Genomic DNA, 17,552 nt, shown 5'->3' on the forward strand with positions numbered 1-17,552 from the left:
TTACTCTACTACTAATAGCACTAGAAAGGAACCACAAAAGAAGGTCCATGTGTGCGCAGTGATTCAGAGATTATTTGTGACGTTTGGTTTCCATGGAGACGGTGATGGAGATGAAACGTCATTGTTGTCGTTCTCGATGCACATGGACAGAATTCGACTGATTTATGACAGTGTAAACAATGCAAAATTGAGTAATTAATAGAAAAATATAGAGGAACCGATGGTGACATAGACTCAAATATTCTATCTTGGAGAGGGTAAGTCTTTAGAATGCTTCGTTAGCTCGTGCCGTTTAAAGGCTCGCGCAGTATTAAACGCGCTAGCGCGTTAGCTATTTATCTAGCTAGCAAACTAAGTAATTATTCAGAGATTTATCCTTAAAGTTTTATCTTAAATGCATTCTAGTTTAGGTCTGCATTGTGCGTGTAGCTGGCTTGCACTACTAGATTACTATATTCACTATTTAGTGATCAATTTAACCTTACTGCCGATATGTTTAGTGGCTAGGATAGGATAGTGGCTAGCTAGCTAGGTATTATGGGTTAAGTAGCTAGTCGGTAATAGCTAGTGCTAGTTAATTGAAGTAGCCTAGCTAAATTGAAACATATTTTAACCTGCCTTGCCACCAACGTCATCTCACAAAAGCATATACTGTTTGTAGAATGCATGGAAATGTATACTTATACGAATTTGCGAGTACCGTGTGTTTGTTTATCACATGAATTCTGGACACCCAACCTAACATATGATAGTTATCATGACAATAAAATAGTTTCCTATCACTAGCTATCCGACTTTCAGCAAGTAACGTTAATGCTTGTGGGGAATCGTTCTTAATCATCGACGTTATTCCATCTATTATAAATAACGAACTCGTCTACGCCACTGGTAATGCTCCAATTGTCACAAGGCAAATTGTGGTTCTAGCAACGTATTCGATTGTTTCATTACGAAGATAAAGGTGTAAAAGTAGAGGCACGGGGAGTGAAGGAATCAAAGTGTCAATAAAGTAGTAGCTGGCTAGTCTGTTTCTGTTGGGATTGCGGTACGGTTAGGGGTCAGGTTGTCATGCCTTCCGTATAGATTAATAAATATTGGCTGAAATATTGCGTCCATTGAATGCGGTGGGCCTCATAGACTAGAACTTGGTTGAGATGTTTTGTAATTAATGTGGTCTTGGGTATTGGGTGTCCCATGCCCCTTTTCCTGTTTATGTTCATCTGGTTTGACCTTCTAAGTTGTGCAATCCTGGAAGCTCATGGCAGTAGTCAGACTCACACAACCATGGTCTGTTCTTGAAACTCTTATGAGTCCGAATAGACCCTTGGGAAGCAAGGGGATGTCCTTGTGGTGAAAATACCATGCTGTTGGGAATACAGTTGTAGACAGGGCTACCTTATATCCAGGTCAGTGTGTATCAACCACAAAACAACATGCTATTAAACAGTCATAATAAAATAAAACCAATTTTACACATTCGACAGCACTTAAAAGCAGTTAAGATTTCCTGATTGGTTGAACTATGGCAATGCAATTCTAACAATTGCCTATGTGCCACTGGCTGCCCATTCATGGAAACTCATGATGCTGCTCATGTATGTCTCATCATGTGCTGCCTGTGTGACTGTAACTTTGAGGACTGGCACGTGCTCAGGTTTCATAACAAGTGCCTAGCTCTCGGAGGAATGTGGAGTCCCTGGCTCTCCTAGTCTGAGGCCAAGCTATATTTATGGGCTAGCAGCTGCTGCTGGTCTATTTCGAGAGCAGGTGGCGGAGAGAAGAGCACTGAACTGAAGAATCAAACAATGCTACTTGTCCAGTACACCTCTCCTCTCCTGGGTCTGTCAGCAGCAGACCTCACCTGGGAAAGCACCTGTAGACTGGTGCCAAACATGCAACACACACACATGCACTCTCAATACCAGGGGGAACCTCACATGGGTTACCAGTCCCAAGACCTAAAACACACTGGTCTTGTAAACACACACTCAAAGCCTAAGTCTGGCCCTCAAGTATAGGAGACATGCTGTTGAGATAGAGTAGGGATCTCTACTGGCCACCTCCCAGGTGAGTGAGGACCTCATTTAGTTATCTGCTATAAAGACAACAACAACCATGACCTGCTTGTGATTAGAGGTAAAGACATTTGCTCTGTGGAACCTTTCACTGCAGCCTTGTGTAAAAGGATTAGACCGAGAAGTGTTAAGTCCTGGCCAGAAAAGTGGAGTAGAGAGGGATGAGGACTTGTTTATTTGATGACTGGTCGTGAGATTAGGTTAGCCAGCAAAGGCAAGCAAACTTTAGCCAGCACTGAGCCATTGTGAATAGGAGAGCAATTATATCTCAGCTAGCAGTCAGTCTGCTTGCTAGTCATTGGCAGGCAGAGAAGGGCTGGGTCTTAGATTTTAGAGAATATGTATGTAAAGGTTTTAAAAGGTTGTTTACCAACCTTTTTATGGTTTTCAATCTCATTACAAAAGTATTTCAGTATCTTGACATTTCTTGGCCATTCTTAGTAATCTAAATGTAACTCTAATCTTTCTGAATCTCTTCTATTTCAGTATGATGGTCACAACAAACATGTCATCACATTCTTTATCGGGCACTAATAAGCAAGGACCACTGCATACATTACCACACAGGCTTGGTTTGCAGCTTTTCTGAGAAGGTTATTTTAGCAATCACTATTTACTCTCGTGCCAAGAGTTATCGGCTTGCTGGCTCAAAGAGTTTTATACTCTTTTCTAAAATAACTTATCACATATCCAAGCCATGTTAACTAGGCTAGCATGGTCTCCGTGTCTGGAAAGCAGTTGGGTGTTAACTTATGTACACAGGCCAGTTACCATATCTGAGAAGGTGACATGCATAGAAATGCCAGCTCTCAGGCTCTACAGGAAGGGGTTACAGATATGTAGGGTTAGCCAAACATGTACTATAACTATAGGTCCGCAATACAGAGTGAGGGGATTTATGCAGGCCTGCTGCTATATGAGGCAGCTTAGTGAACCTTCTAGGTTGACTGACTGGACGTTCTATTTTTATGGTGGGCCTGGCAAGGGGAGGGCCCGGCAGGGGGAAAAGGCTGAGGGGCAGGGCCTTGCTCTCGCCCTCCTAAGAGCATTAAGTGTGCATTTGTTTGTGACATTAGCAGTTGAGTGCTGTCAGTGTCATATGGCAAGCCAGGGCAGACTCAACTGGCTCAGAGCAGATTCAGTCACTGGAGTCAGCGGTGGGAACTGCCCATGGGACGTGCTTATCACCACAGACACACGCTTTGTCCCTAGAGGAAAACAGACTTACACTAAGGTAAGGGAGAGGGGGGTAATTTAAGGGTAGGAGAGTAAATAGTAGAATAAACTGTGGAGAGAGGAGAGGGTGGTAGTGAATCGGGATATTAGGAAGGTAGGAGTGGAAAAGGTCTACTGGATTACGCTAACAGCAAAGTAGGTGGGGAGGGCTAAGTAGAACAGCCTGACAGGGGAGGAGGGAGAGACAGTAAAGATTAGCCAGATTACTTAGGGCTTTCTTGTGATTCTGTAGTGTGTGTGTGCGTCTGAGAGAGAAGGAGAGTAAAGGCAAATGCTGGTTTGTCCAAATCTTCAAGTGTTCTGGAATCCTGTTTCATTTCTTTTGTCCCAGCCATGTTATTATGCCATGTTATTATGCAAGACATGGGCAAGACATGCATATGCATAAGATATGCAAGACATATTATGAAAGACATGGGCTTTGGCTTCCAGCAAGTCTGAAGATAGGCTACCTGGTTATAGAGACATCATGTTTAGAGATGTAGACATTGGTGTGTGAACTATGAAGGTTATGCATTTTGAGTTGATAAGACTGTTGCTACTTTTTAGAAACTATTTTCTAAAAGTCCAACTGTGAACATGACTATAAGTAGCAGAATGCTACAGTAGTACAAGGTTCCTTTATTATTGTTACAGATTTCATAAGCTTCTAGTGTGACAAACCAAACCTCTAGTGTGAGTGTAAACCAAGTATTGTTTATTCTTGCATTCTCTGAAATTGTGACCATAGACTTTGTAAATTAGTAGACACATGATCTATGTCAGTTTGTAAGAGTGTGTGAAAAAGATGTGGAACAGGATACTCCGGCAGCTAACACCTTTTTCCTCTGTCCTCCTGTATGTAGAGCAGCCCTGTGATTGGTTGGTGGTTGATGGAGTTCTTGCAGGGGAGCGGAGACTACTGCCACGCCCAACATCCCAGAGTCTGAGCCCCTGTGCCCATGGGGAGGATGCCTAGCATCTCCCACCCCTGAATCCCCAAAGGACCCCCCACCCTGCAATCAGGACTCCCCTGCACCTACACCCAGAACACCCCTTGCCACGATTGTACCTGACTTCCAGACCAGCTCACCAGATGGGGTAGCGAGTCAGGGGTCAAAGGGCAGAGTAAGCTACCGCCAGACCGACAAGTGTCTTCTATTGCTCCCCTGCCCTGGAGGACCAGAACCATAAAATCCTACTGGACCCTACAGTGTCTCTGAGGGACCAGTGGGACACTAGGGGCCCTGACACTTGGTTAGCCCCTGCAGCTTTGAGCCGAGGCTAAGACTGGTCACAGCCCACTGGCTAACAGCTACCCAGACACTGAACTGGTGGACTGTGGCCTCTGCTGCCTTTGAGAGAAGGAGAACAAGGGTTTTTTCTGTCTTAGCAGCGGCCACTACAGTATGGCTAACATGAATCGCCCAGCGCCAGTGGAACTCAGCCACAAGAACATGCGCTTCCTCATCACACACAACCCTACCAACTCCACCCTAGGCACCTTCATCGAGGTGAGATCACAGACATCCAGTCCCATATCTTCATGACAATAGACGTATACTGTTCTTCTGTAGTCCAGTTGTTCCATATTGGCACTGGTTGTGTTACACAGTTGTGCCGCCATTTGTCTATCCAGGACCTGAAGAAGTATGGTGCGACTACGGTCGTCAGAGTGTGTGAGGTCACTTACGACAAAACTCCCCTGGAGAATGATGGCATCACAGTCATGGTGAGTCATTAGCACCAACTTCTGGTCTTCCCTGGTATAGTGTCTTGAGCAGTACCCTCCCAGGGACATAAATATGTACACACACACACATCTGTTCGAGAGTCTTTTGACTTCCCAGTTTCTGGAAGTCCCGGTGGTGTGCACAAAACAGCACAGATAGACAGTAGTCTGTGAATTTATGTGTTTCAAAAACATTCCAAATATGTGTGTTTCATGACATTCGATCTTGGTCCAGGACTGGCCCTTTGATGATGGTGCACCCCCCCCCACCAAGATTGTGGATGATTGGTTGAGCCTGCTGAAGAACAAGTTCTTTGAAGACCCAGGATGCTGCGTGGCTGTCCACTGTGTGGCTGGACTGGGACGGTGAGACCATACATCCACACTAACCCAGGCTGAACGCAAAACATGCCAGGCCACATACACTCTCAGAACTCCAAACACAGCCAATGACATTTCCTGTTGTTATTTGCCAATGCTGGATATGAGAGCTATCATTGGTTGATCAGTTTGGGAGATGCAGTATCATAAACTTTGGCTTACCTCTGTGTCCTTCAGGGCTCCTGTACTTGTGGCACTGGCACTGATTGAGAGTGGCATGAAGTATGAGGATGCCATTCAGTTCATCAGACAGTGAGTCATCGAATCAAAACAACTTCAAACAGCAATGATGTACTTTACAAGGGAGTGGAAATATATAATTTTCTAATCCCAAATCCATTATGACACCTTCTACAGAGACATGGCAGGAGCGCTTAATCCTAGTGCTGGTCTAATAGTCATGAAAAGTCTTTATTTGTGTATTTATTAATTTATTTTTATAAATCAATTTAAAATACTCGTTTTAGTTCATGACTAGAACCACACCAAAGAAATGTAAGAGAGAGAGTCTCAACTACTGTTCCTGTCTATGTTCCAGGAAGCGCAGAGGAGCCATCAACAGCAAGCAGCTGACCTACCTGGAGAAATACCGACCCAAACAGCGGTTACGCTTCAAAGAACCTCACAACCACAAGAACAAGTGCTGCACCATGTGACTCACAAAACTGTGTCTGGGGAACCGTTTTGGACCGGACACAGTCCTCTCTCTCTTTCTTTTTAAGTCACCCCCCTGTTTCCTCCTACCACCTTCATCCAGGATTCTGTCAACCTCCTTTTTCAGTTGGATCTCCTGTCCCTCCTCCCTTCTCTTACACACACCACACACACACACACACACGTGCGCCTACATACACTCTCTCAGGGCTGCCAGAGACTCACTCATCTACAGCCTGGCTAATCTGGCTAAGAGGAAAATCATGACCTGGGACTGGGCACACACACAAACAGACACGCTCAGACGCACTACACCAATTATCTACCAGCAACAGAGTGATCTGTGTGCCAGGCCAGCTCTTGTGCCTCTTTGTCGGGCATCGCCCCCTACAGGACACTCAGGACACCACACCCCTGACAGCCACTATTATGAATGAAATCATGAAACACACTTTGATGTTGCTGTCAGTCTTTTTATCCGTTTCTGAAAACATGTACAGTTTGATGTCTTTGTTAACTCGCCATTACAGAGGAAAGCCACCTTGCTCTTTTTTATGTGTTTTTGTATGTTTCATAATGCATTATGTCAAATCTGCCTCTCCTCCTTGTTTGGAGATTGTAGAGGTTAAATGTGGGGCAAGGTTTTGTGGTGGGTGAGTTGGCTTACTTTTTATAGTAATTATTTTGTATGAAATACTCTGGGATTAGAACTGCACCACTAGCTGCTTACTGTGTTTTGTTTCTTTGTGTGTGTGCGTGTCAGTCAGTGTGTGCGTCTTGAGTGTGTGCATGTGTGTTTAGGTAACACTATTTTTAGAAGACAATATGGCACAGATTAGTTTGGTTGTGAGGTCTTCAGAAGCAGGTCTGAGGTCTGGTTGCAGTTTGAAGGACTGCCATACTTCTGAATGGCTTCAGGTGAAACCTGGAACGGAGCATGTCATGGCAATGCTGTTCCATTCCTCTGCCTTGAAAGTACCCACTTCTGATTGTTCACGGTGAATGAAGTACATGTAATAAAGAGTAAGGAATATGTATCACTGTTTTGTGGAAGTCATTCAGTGAAATGCCTATTGAGTTATACATGCGGAACAAGATCATGAAAAGATGTACCGTGTTATTGATCGATCAACGTGAAGAAAGTCACCTCTGAGATAATGGTGGCAACTTCTGTATTAATCTGAGAGTAGTAACATGTATCTTGATAGCCCTCAAAAGCATGTCCAGACATCTTATAGTGTGTTAGGTATAGTGTGTGTGTCCTATATCTTTCTGGCTGTGCTACAAAACAGCTGCAAATTAACTACCTGAGCATGTTTAAAATTAAGCGAGTGGGAAATGTTGAGCTAAAAAGTACATTTAGACACACTTGTTGCAAGAAAACCATAAAACAAAATGTACCATTTGACTAGATGTCATGGACTCAAGGAAAATGTTTGTAGACAGTTGGGTCAATAAAACATGTTTTGAGGAAATATAATGAAGTTAATCAGCCCTAGGTTGTAATCATATCCAGGTACACAAAATGTTGGTACAGGAAGAAGCACCCAGCGGTTAGTGTTTCCCTGGAACCTGAACTTGTGGAATGTTCAGTCAAGACTTAAACAAAGGCCATAGGGTTTCCTCCTAGTGTACCACCCATGTATGCTTGCTCAATGTCTGGCCACCGTTGAAGGTGCATCATGTGATTAGAATGCCTTCCTCCAGTGTGGTCCACATCAAAAGAAGACGGTTACGGTTTTTATAACTTTCTTTTTGTTTTACAAATTAGTTGCGTCCTAAATAAATAATATAAACATTTTAGAGACAGAGAAAGAAAAAAAAAGAACGTTAGCCCCCACACATTACACGTATTTTAAATAATACTTTATATATATATATTTTGAAGGGAGAAGAAAGTTTACTTTTGACAGTCAAATAATAAGTACATTTTGTCTCACATCCTTTATTTTGAAAAGTTTCGATGAAATTAACCGGAAATAAGGTAGAAGGTAGCCAGAGAATGTCTGGGGTGGCTTTGGCTTGGCTTCACCTAAGCTAACTGGAGAAAGAAAGACCTCATTGTATATTTTCGTTAATATTCTCTCTGTCCTCGGATCTATTGAACATCATAAATGACCTATTTATGTGTGCACCGCAGTTAGATTTCTTGCTATAACGTTAAATTGTTGCAGGAGCAGCAAAGAAACCGTTACAGACGCAAATCAAGGCACGGTATGGCGCATCTATTTGCAGTGCATGATTGTGACTAGCTAGCAATTCATTGTGTAGCATCATCATTCGCATTCACTAATTTGTGAGCGGCGATTTGAAAAAAGCTTATTGATTTGACATCAGTAGGCTAAACAGTACATTGTTGCCCGTGACATCTCATTTTCCATATTGCTATTATTTTTCATCTTTGTGTGTTTGTTGAATTGATTTCATTTTATTAGCTAACTAGCTTGCGAAATCATCCACACGGTCCCAGATTTCTCCATTGTCCGAATTGTGTTGAGTAATAAAGTATTTTCCCTCGATTTTGTTTTGTCATTTTCTGTGTTTATTTTAATTTTCAGTTTTGTTGCACATCCACAGCCCCACCCATTTAATTATTTGTTTGCCAACGAATGATGAATATAAACGCATTTGTATGTTTATACATTTGCCTAGCGTCCATTGTTTTTGTAATGACATGATAGGCCTTCAGTTTTGAAATATTGTGTTTACACTTAAGTTTCTCTAAAGACCCAGGGCTTGCAGGCTTCTGCAGCTCAGATGCCAATACTCGACAACCATGGAACCTCAAGCCACATTAGTTCTCGTAGACATAAAAGGCTCGTGTCTACTGTTCTCGCTAATCTTTCAATTAACAATTTGGTGCTAGAGAAGTAGAATTAGTATGATAGCTGTTGTTTTTTCCCCATAATGTATGTCAATTAATTGGTTACAGTAGAGATGGCTCAAGTCAGGGTCAAACTCATTCATAGGAACATAAACAATAAGTCAATTGTAAAAGAGCAGGACGGTGGTTTTGTTTCCAACCAATAGGCAAAGATGTCAGACAAAAGCGACCTAAAGGCTGAGCTGGAGCGTAAGAAACAACGCTTAGCTCAAATAAGAGAAGAAAAGAAGAGAAAGGAAGAGGAAAAGAAAAAGAAAGACGTAAGACCCACTTTCGATTTGCCTTGGTGTTATCCCTAGTGACATTTTGCTTACTGTTTGCTTTGCTCCCATCTCTTCCTCTTACTGTCTACCCCTTTCCCCCTGTGCTCAGTCTGATACACAACAGCAGCAAGAGGCTGTCTCTGAGGATTCTGACTTGGATCGCAAACGCAGAGAGACAGAGGCACTTCTGCAGAGTATTGGCATTTCTCCTGAACCTCCCCTAGGTACAGACCTTAGATAAGTACATGGTTAACATTTTAGTGAGCGCAATCTCTCGTGCAAGGTTATTTTTTCTTCCGAGTTTGGTGGGGAGCCACGGATGTTGGACGTTCTTGAATCCACACAGTACAATGAAATTACATTAAATCCAAGCATCTAGATGTATGTGTCCCATGTAGGAACATTCCATAACACACACCTAAGAAGTGGATGTAAAATTAAGAAATATAAGCAAGTGGTTACATTCAATTTCACATAGAAATCGATATACATTCTTTGAAGTGGGCAACCATAGGTAAGACACATGACAAATCTCTCCCTTTTTCTCTTGAATTTATTTTGTCTTTGCTTTTAACCATCCTGTTGATTTGATTCCTGTGGGATTGGCTGTGACTGGGTGTGGTTATGATAATGCTGGCCACCAGTGCAGCCCCTGCAGCCACTCACCTGGGATACCTGTTATTTTCATTATTTAGTCCCAACCCCTCTGTCTCCCTCTTCGCTATCAGTCAGCACCTGTAGTGAAGCGGGCAGCCTGGAGTCTGTGGATGGAGGGACAGGGGGCCGGTAAGGAACTTAAACTCTCACCCATCCTCATTTCTCCTCACGTCCTCTCCTCATGCCCACCTTCTCCTTTCCCTAATCCTCTTCTATATCCTCAACTCTGTCTCACCTCTTTCAACCTCATCCTTCCACCCTGGTAGCAACACATGTCTTATGGTTATCCTCTTTTGTTTTTTACATCTGTAAATGGAACGCCAGATATCGGTAAGGACCAGTCTGTGTAGTACTGCTGTGGAGAATGCATCATATCATCAAGACCAATAGTTCTGTGATGCTTACTTTAGTGGCCTGGAGTCACATCAGTGTAATCCATGTTGGGTCTCGTTACGTGACATGCATAGTTGTATCAGGCTTAAGCCAGTGATGTGGAGTGAGGTTTTTTTGTGTGTGTTTGTGTTTGTGTACCCAATGTCTAGCATGACATCGTGCATCTTCAGTATCCTGAGTGTGGTTTAATGAGATGTGTTTTTGGTGCTCCCTGCTACCATGTCTAGGGCTCTGCAGTGGGACTCTGATCCCTCTACACTGCAGCTTCTAGCAGACTCAGACCTGGGGTAAGTCTCTCTCCTTTCAATGTCCCTGTGTCAGCAGGGACTTACACAAAGATGAAAAGTAACAAAGTACAAATACTTCATTACTGTACTTAAGTAGATTTTTCTGGTTACTTTTTTTTTACACAAATATCTGTACTTTATACTTCTAAACATTTTCAAACCAGGCTCGTTACTCTGGTTTTTATCTGTATTTGGTGGCATGAGCATGAAACTAAAACAGGTAGTAGTAATGGCTAGTGAAATGGCTACTACTAAATGGTAGTAGTGGCTTGAGTGAAAAAGTATAGTCAGTACTTCAACTTTTAAACACGAGTATGTACTTTTGCCATCTCTGGATTTACAGGGCCGAGTCCAAAGCTTTCTATGATTCTGTTTTTTCTCTTCTTCTCATAAGGCGCAGGATGTGTAGACTTGGGCCATCAAAGATTATCCAGGTTGACTTCCTCCCCAAAGAGGTGGTGAGCTACACTAAAGAGACCCAAACACCCATAGCCCCCAATCCCAAAGACGGTAAAAATAATCATATGCTTAATACAGATGGATACAGAATCTAGACACTGATGATACTCAGGATTTGTCTGTTGTTTCTGCCCTTAGAGGAAGAAGAAGAAGAGGAGGAGGTTCCAGAACCTCAAATGAGCCAACCAGAGGAGAAGGAGGAGTCAGTGGAGAAGAAGGAAGGTGAGAAGGACCAATATCCCCAACCCTTCTCCAGTCTGTCAAACAACACCTTAAACCTAAAATAGTAAAGCCTTGGCTAAGTTAAAAGTCTAGACTTCTTTTCAGAAAGAGTTCTAGGAAAAACATGTGTTTGTTCGTGTTTCAGATGCACCAAGAGAGCTGACAGAAGAGGAGAGCCAACAAATGCTTCACTCTGAGGACTTCCGGGTATTCTTTGATTGGTCCGTACGTGTGGTGGAAAGGGCACTGGCTGAGGAGGCAGACATCTTGTTTGATTATAGCGGCAGAGACCTACAAGACAAGGATGGGTGAGAATATCCTTCCAAATGAACAACATAATTACGACTTGACTAAAGAACATGGCTGATTTTTTCCCCCTCCAATTTTAGGGATATGCAGGGTGGGTTGAATCTCTCTTTTAATCGACAATTCTACGATGAACACTGGTCAAAACATAGAGTCGTCACCGGCCTCGACTGGTCTCCACAGGTACCATACAATCTGTGTCATTGTAACCATTCTCTCATAGTTATTAACTTCCTCAAGTCCATTGCTCAGTTACCTGTGTGTGTGTGTGTGTGTGTGTGTGTGTGTGTGTGTGTGTGTGTGTGTGTGTGTGTGTGTACAGCACCCTGAACTGCTGGTGGCCTCCTACAACAGCAATGAGGATGCTCCTCAGGAACCTGATGGTGTGGCTCTGGTTTGGAACATGAAGTTCAAAAAGATGACTCCAGAATTCATATTCCACTGTCAGGTAGGAAATGATGTCCATCTCTCTGTCCAATTCTCCCCCCGTACTTTCTATGTGCCTTCTTCTTGTTGTGTTGGTTAACAAACTACTTGTTTTTATTCACATACATTTACATTTAGTCATTTAGCAGACACTCTTATCCAGAGAGACTTACAGTAAATACAGGGACATTCCCCCGAGGCAAGTAGGGTGAAGTGCCTTGCCCAAGGACACAACGTAATTTTTCTGGCCGGGAATCGAACAGGCAACCTTCTGATTAATTAATGACACCTTGTCCTCCCTCCTCCAGTCTTCAGTGATGTCGGTGGGTTTTGCCCAGTTCCATCCCAACCTGATTGTGGGAGGGACATACTCAGGTCAGATTGTGTTGTGGGACAACCGCAGCCATAGACGCACCCCTGTTCAGAGGAGCCCATTGTCCTCCGCAGCTCACACAGTAAGCACTTCATTCTCTCTTCCATGAAATTATGGGTATAGTAAATTGATTGATCTATGACCAATACGAATAGGATACTATGCTGGCAGAAACATACAATCCTGAACGACATAAACAAAAGTCAAGAACAATGGCATAGCTCTGATGCCATATGCTTTCCATAGCACCCTGTGTACTGTGTCAATGTGGTGGGAACTCAGAACGCCAACAACCTGATCACCGTGTCAACGGACGGAAAGATGTGTTCCTGGAGTCTGGACATGCTCTCTCAGCCTCAGGTCAGTCTTGTGTCGGTCTCTGTCCTATTACACATTTAATTGGACTGTTGATGCTAACTCTGTGTGTGTCCTCTATTGAACAGGAGAGTATAGAGCTGATGTACAACAAGTCTAGGTCTGTAGCCGTCACAGGGATGGCCTTTCCAACTGGAGACGTGAACAATTTTGTGGTGGGAAGTGAGGAGGGGCTGGTCTATTCTGCCTCCCGTCACGGCAGGTCAGTCACACCAGGTGGACACGCCGGTCTAGTCCAATACACTCAGAGTAGTAATATAAGTCACATCTTCAGTGGGAAGACTGGAAGGGCTGAGATTGTTTGTGTGTGCGTTTCTCCTTCAGTAAGGCAGGCATAGCAGAGATGTTCGAGGGGCATCAGGGTCCAGTTACAGGCATCAGCTGCCACAATGCTGTGGGAGGAGTTGACTTCTCACACCTCTTTATTACCTCCTCGTTTGATTGGACGGTAAAACTGTGGAGCACAAAGGTAACGCCTAACCAACTGATGCTACGGTGTTATGCTCCTACTTCGTCGACTTGCTGCCCTCGGAAGTCTTTCGCCTGAATTATCAACTGTAACAATATCGACCACCTCTTTTCTTGTGTTCTTCTGCCTAATGCCTGCCTGCTTATTTCTGTCGGTTTTTCCTGTCTAGCACAACAAGCCACTGTACTCGTTTGAGGACAACGCAGATTACGTGTATGATGTCATGTGGTCTCCGGTCCATCCAGCAGTGTTTGCGTCCGTAGATGGGAGGGGTCGCCTGGACCTGTGGAACCTCAACAACGATACAGAGGTGAGTCACAGCTCGTTCTGTGGCTCACATCATTTACATTTAGTCATTTAGCAGACACTCTTATCCAGAGCGACTTACAGTAAGTACAGGGACATTCCCCCGAGGCAAGTAGGGTGAAGTGCCTTGCCCAGGGACACAACGTAATTTGGCACGGCCAGGAATCAAACCGGCGACCTTCTGATTACTAGCCCGATTCTCTAACTCGCTCAGCCAGCTGACTCCCATCGCTAACACTACATCATAACAGTTAAACCTGACCTGTTGGCTGTGAACAGAAAACCCCATGCCTTTGTTTTTGGGGGGGGGGATGCTGATGTTTATCTGTGTAACTACCGTACGGTATGTAGGCTAGCAATGACTCATGATGAGATGTGTTTTTAGGTTCCGTGCGCCAGCGTGACGATGGAGGGGCCGTGCGCTTTAAACCAGGTCAGGTGGTCGTCGGGAGGCAAAGAGGTTGCCGTGGGTGACTCTGAGGGCGGCGTTGGGATTTACGATGTTGGAGAGGTGAGATGTTGAACATCAGTAATGGAGCTGGTGGGCGTCTACCTGAGAACCAAAAAAGGAGATCCTGTTACTGACCTCCTGACATACTGCTAACATGTTTGTATGTCTCACAGCTGGCGGTGCCCCATGCTGATGATTGGAGCCGCTTCGCCCGGACACTTGAGGAGCTACGCTCCCATGGTGATGGCGAGGGGGAGGGGGGCACGGAGCTGGCCGGCTGATACCTCTTTACCAGTCGGGGCATCAGGCACCATCAAGACAGACACTCACATTGCCCAATCATATCATGGAACGGCACTGATTTTGTCAGCCAAGAAGGATGTGTTCAGTATTCTAACAATGCCTGGTCTGAAGTGAATTCTCACTTTGGTGGGTTAATGAATCACTGTGATCCAGTTTCATGCTCAGGCTTAAAAGAAAACAGTTGACCAGCAAGAACGCTAATATATTTTATTTGTGCTTAACTTTTGAAAAATTATCATTTTAATTATTAATCTCAACATGATAGATTGCAATGAGCTATAATCTGTATGACATATTCTGTATAAGAAAGTGTTTAATTCAAATGTCAATTAGAAAATGGAGGTCTATTGACTAATTCCTTTAATAAAAAATAAAATAAAAAAAATACATACTATTTTGAAGAATATTATCAATCATTGTCATGTAAAATATCATATTTAATTGAAAATATTTTGTGAACTATTGCGTCTTTGCAATTGCTTTGTAAGTCTTCTTTATGGTTTATTTTGCGTTTGGAATGAAACATTTCCACTAACCTATGTATTTTTGTGTCGCTGTGTGTGTTGTGCATGTGCTGTGTTGATTGGAAAATAAGTATCTTTATATTAATAGTTTAAATCATACGTATTTAAAAAATCTGATAAAATAAAATAATCCTGTATAGGCCTATGCCAGTTCTTGTTTCTCAAAATGAAGATAAACAGACCCACTGGTCTTACGCACCACTGGTGTTACCACATTTTGCTAGTGAATACAGTGTTGGTAACGATGGGACTGAGAATTAGACCCATGTCATGATGGCTAGTTGTAGGACAGTGCGGCATAATGTGGTTTTAAAACACGCGGAGTTCTGTTACCATGACAATTACGTCAATATTAGTGTCGGTAACTAAAGGTCATTCTAAAGACAAGCGCCAGTCAGACGGAAGGAAACGGAATGGCGGAAGAAAACTTCTCAGTGTGCAATTCAAGCCGGATGATGATATAGTTTTAGTCACTTTAACGCATTTTTTATTTGTTTTGTGTAATTCCGTTCCCCTGGTTGCTGTGCAATGCACGGTCGAGAAAAGGACACAAGCTCTGCCGTATTGTTTGCACTCCAGAGCAAAGCTTGTGGATTACCGTTGACTTCTCTTGCTAATAGCTTTCAATGCTGTAGCACTACATGCTATGCTATTCGGTAGACTTTTTGTCGGACTAATCTTCAAATTAACAACGTCGGAACAAGTCAAGGAACGACCTAGTTTGCGACAGTTTAGTTACGCTCACATTGTCTGAGTAGTTACTTTTTCTCTACTTGGCTAGTGGCTTACTAGTTAACTTGTTAACGTTAGCTAGCTAGATAGCTAATGTTTGCATTTAGTTAGCTAGCAAACGTTAGCTTTCCTGTCTACAAGAACAAGTTAATTTTGACATGACTTAGGTCTCCCAGCCGGTTACTAGTGGAAACAAGCTTGCGTACTTACTGAATTGATGGATTCTCCAATTAATTATAATGAAACTAAATTAGCCAGCCATTAAAGAACATTTTATGATTATTTTAGCCACGGTGAAATCTAGTTCAAGTACAAATGATGGGCGATTTCTCTTTGCCTATCCGATAGCTATATTTAAACAATGTATATATGGTATTGATGTATCGGGTAAAAAAAAGAAAAGAAAAAGCTGTTCAGACAGATCTTTCAAACGATGGACATTTTTTGTTAAAATAATAATAAATGACTTGACTAGGTGTGAAATAACTGAAGCTGTCTAAAATAAGGGACTAGCGGGCTAAGATCACTAACTAATATGACGTTTATTATCGTGATATTCCACAGTACATGATTCCTGACAACCAGCAGAGGGCAGCCAAGGTCAAAGTCGACCTTGTAAAATTCCATGTCCTTTATTGGACTGGCAAGTGTGAATAAACATGGAGCAGCTCACTCTGTTTAGCACTCAGTGAAGGTTGGTTGTCAGTTGTTGTAAACATCCCCGACTGGAAGCTGTGTTTATGTACCAACTTCCAGTAGGATGTTTTCTCCTCCTGGCCTCCCCAGACTCCCACTGGTGTGTCAGTAGTGTGACTTGTTTATACTGCACCTGTTTAAGAGGCATAGGATTCAGGTTGGTTGCTTTTTAGTACATTTCAAACATTCTGTTGCGACTTTCTGTCTCATCGCTGTACACATTCTGTCTGGCCTCTTACGATGTCCTCTCTGGCCTCTCTGTAAATATTCCATCTGGACCCTGAAAACATCCTGCCCAGCCTTTGTAAACATCCTACACTCAGCTCTGGCCTGTGTGCGGCTGGGGAGAGGCGGTTTACCCTGGCTGGATTGGTGACCGTCTGCCACACTCCTGGGTACAAGGAATTGTTAAGGACCAATAAGTAATCATTAGGCAGTGAAGCTTCTACTCGGGTACACTATGTGACTCGGGCCCTTTAACTACCCACTCACCCTCCTCTATCGTAGACTGCCTCCGTTAAAGTCGGTTCCATTTATGTTGTTATTAGATACACTTTGACTTTGTCTTCTTAATGATTTTATAAATAAACTGAAATATGAGTTAATTGTTTCTGTGTCTGTTTGGATTGTTGGGAGTTATGTACAAACATTGGATAAAGAGTGTGCTTACATACTTGACAAAAATGACATACAGACATATCAAACAGCGTTTTGGAGATGCACACGTGTCTCTAAAACAGCCATAATCATCGAAGTTGACAAATTGCTCAATTTGTTGTCTTTTGTCCTCCTAACCACAAGTGGCGCTCATGCGGATACCCGTTGCCCAAAAAGCTGCCCTGCCGATCACCTCGAGACTTCATCCGCCATACTAGGCATCGCAGATTCGCCAGAACCTTACCTTTATTTAACTAAAATTGAGATTTACAACTGCTTATTCTAAAAACGTATCAGTAATGCATTTTTGCCAATTAATGAAAAAATATCTAGTCTAGATTGTGGGAAATATGAGCACGTCTAAAGCAGGTAAAAACCATGTTTTTGAACTGTTTGTTTTATCTGACAGGCCGAATTTCAGTATGACAGAAGCGCGTACAAGGTAAAACTAGCAAGCATTCCAAGATTTTAGAACTCTTGTGTATTGCATTTAAACATTTGTATTTAAAATTCGCATATCGGTTATATGTATTTTTCTGCGTCCACTCTGGTAACTTTGATCAGTTTGCGTTCGTCACAATACCAAAGTGTCACGAAACTACTGTTTTCTTATTTCATTACTAACAACACACAGTCGAGCTATGATTATTGATGATAGCGAACTGTAAAATGCAGCTTTCCTCGGGGCGATGCTATAACAATGGTTCAACCG

At 42.9% G+C, this 17,552-nt stretch overlaps 2 protein-coding genes across 3 annotated transcripts; both read left to right on the plus strand.

Annotated features, from left to right (window-relative positions):
- The first annotated feature begins 182 nt into the window (after nucleotides 1-182).
- Nucleotides 183-7,097, plus strand: LOC136944622 (protein tyrosine phosphatase type IVA 3). 2 transcript variants are annotated; one of them, XM_067238458.1, is made up of 6 exons: nucleotides 183-257; nucleotides 4,157-4,804; nucleotides 4,930-5,022; nucleotides 5,258-5,388; nucleotides 5,581-5,655; nucleotides 5,942-7,097. In XM_067238458.1, the coding sequence occupies exons 2-6, from the start codon at nucleotides 4,700-4,702 to the stop codon at nucleotides 6,057-6,059; spliced, it is 522 nt and encodes a 173-aa protein (XP_067094559.1). In that variant the 5' UTR covers nucleotides 183-257; nucleotides 4,157-4,699; the 3' UTR covers nucleotides 6,060-7,097. The 2 variants fall into 2 exon arrangements, with proteins under 2 accessions (XP_067094559.1, XP_067094558.1); XM_067238457.1 differs by lacking the exon at nucleotides 183-257 and adding an exon at nucleotides 3,170-3,309.
- Nucleotides 7,098-8,054: 957 nt separating this feature from the next.
- Nucleotides 8,055-14,565, plus strand: dync1i1b (dynein cytoplasmic 1 intermediate chain 1b). Its single transcript, XM_067237377.1, has 17 exons — nucleotides 8,055-8,271; nucleotides 9,088-9,201; nucleotides 9,314-9,428; nucleotides 9,900-9,990; nucleotides 10,482-10,541; nucleotides 10,936-11,051; nucleotides 11,139-11,222; nucleotides 11,368-11,530; nucleotides 11,612-11,711; nucleotides 11,851-11,976; nucleotides 12,263-12,409; nucleotides 12,574-12,687; nucleotides 12,771-12,904; nucleotides 13,027-13,171; nucleotides 13,341-13,481; nucleotides 13,863-13,988; nucleotides 14,102-14,565. Exons 2-17 carry the CDS (start codon nucleotides 9,094-9,096, stop codon nucleotides 14,207-14,209), a joined length of 1,878 nt encoding a protein of 625 aa, XP_067093478.1. The 5' UTR covers nucleotides 8,055-8,271; nucleotides 9,088-9,093; the 3' UTR covers nucleotides 14,210-14,565.
- The last annotated feature ends 2,987 nt before the right edge of the window (nucleotides 14,566-17,552 follow it).

Source organism: Osmerus mordax, chromosome 6 (assembly GCF_038355195.1).
Source record: "Osmerus mordax isolate fOsmMor3 chromosome 6, fOsmMor3.pri, whole genome shotgun sequence".
NCBI lineage: Eukaryota > Metazoa > Chordata > Actinopteri > Osmeriformes > Osmeridae > Osmerus > Osmerus mordax.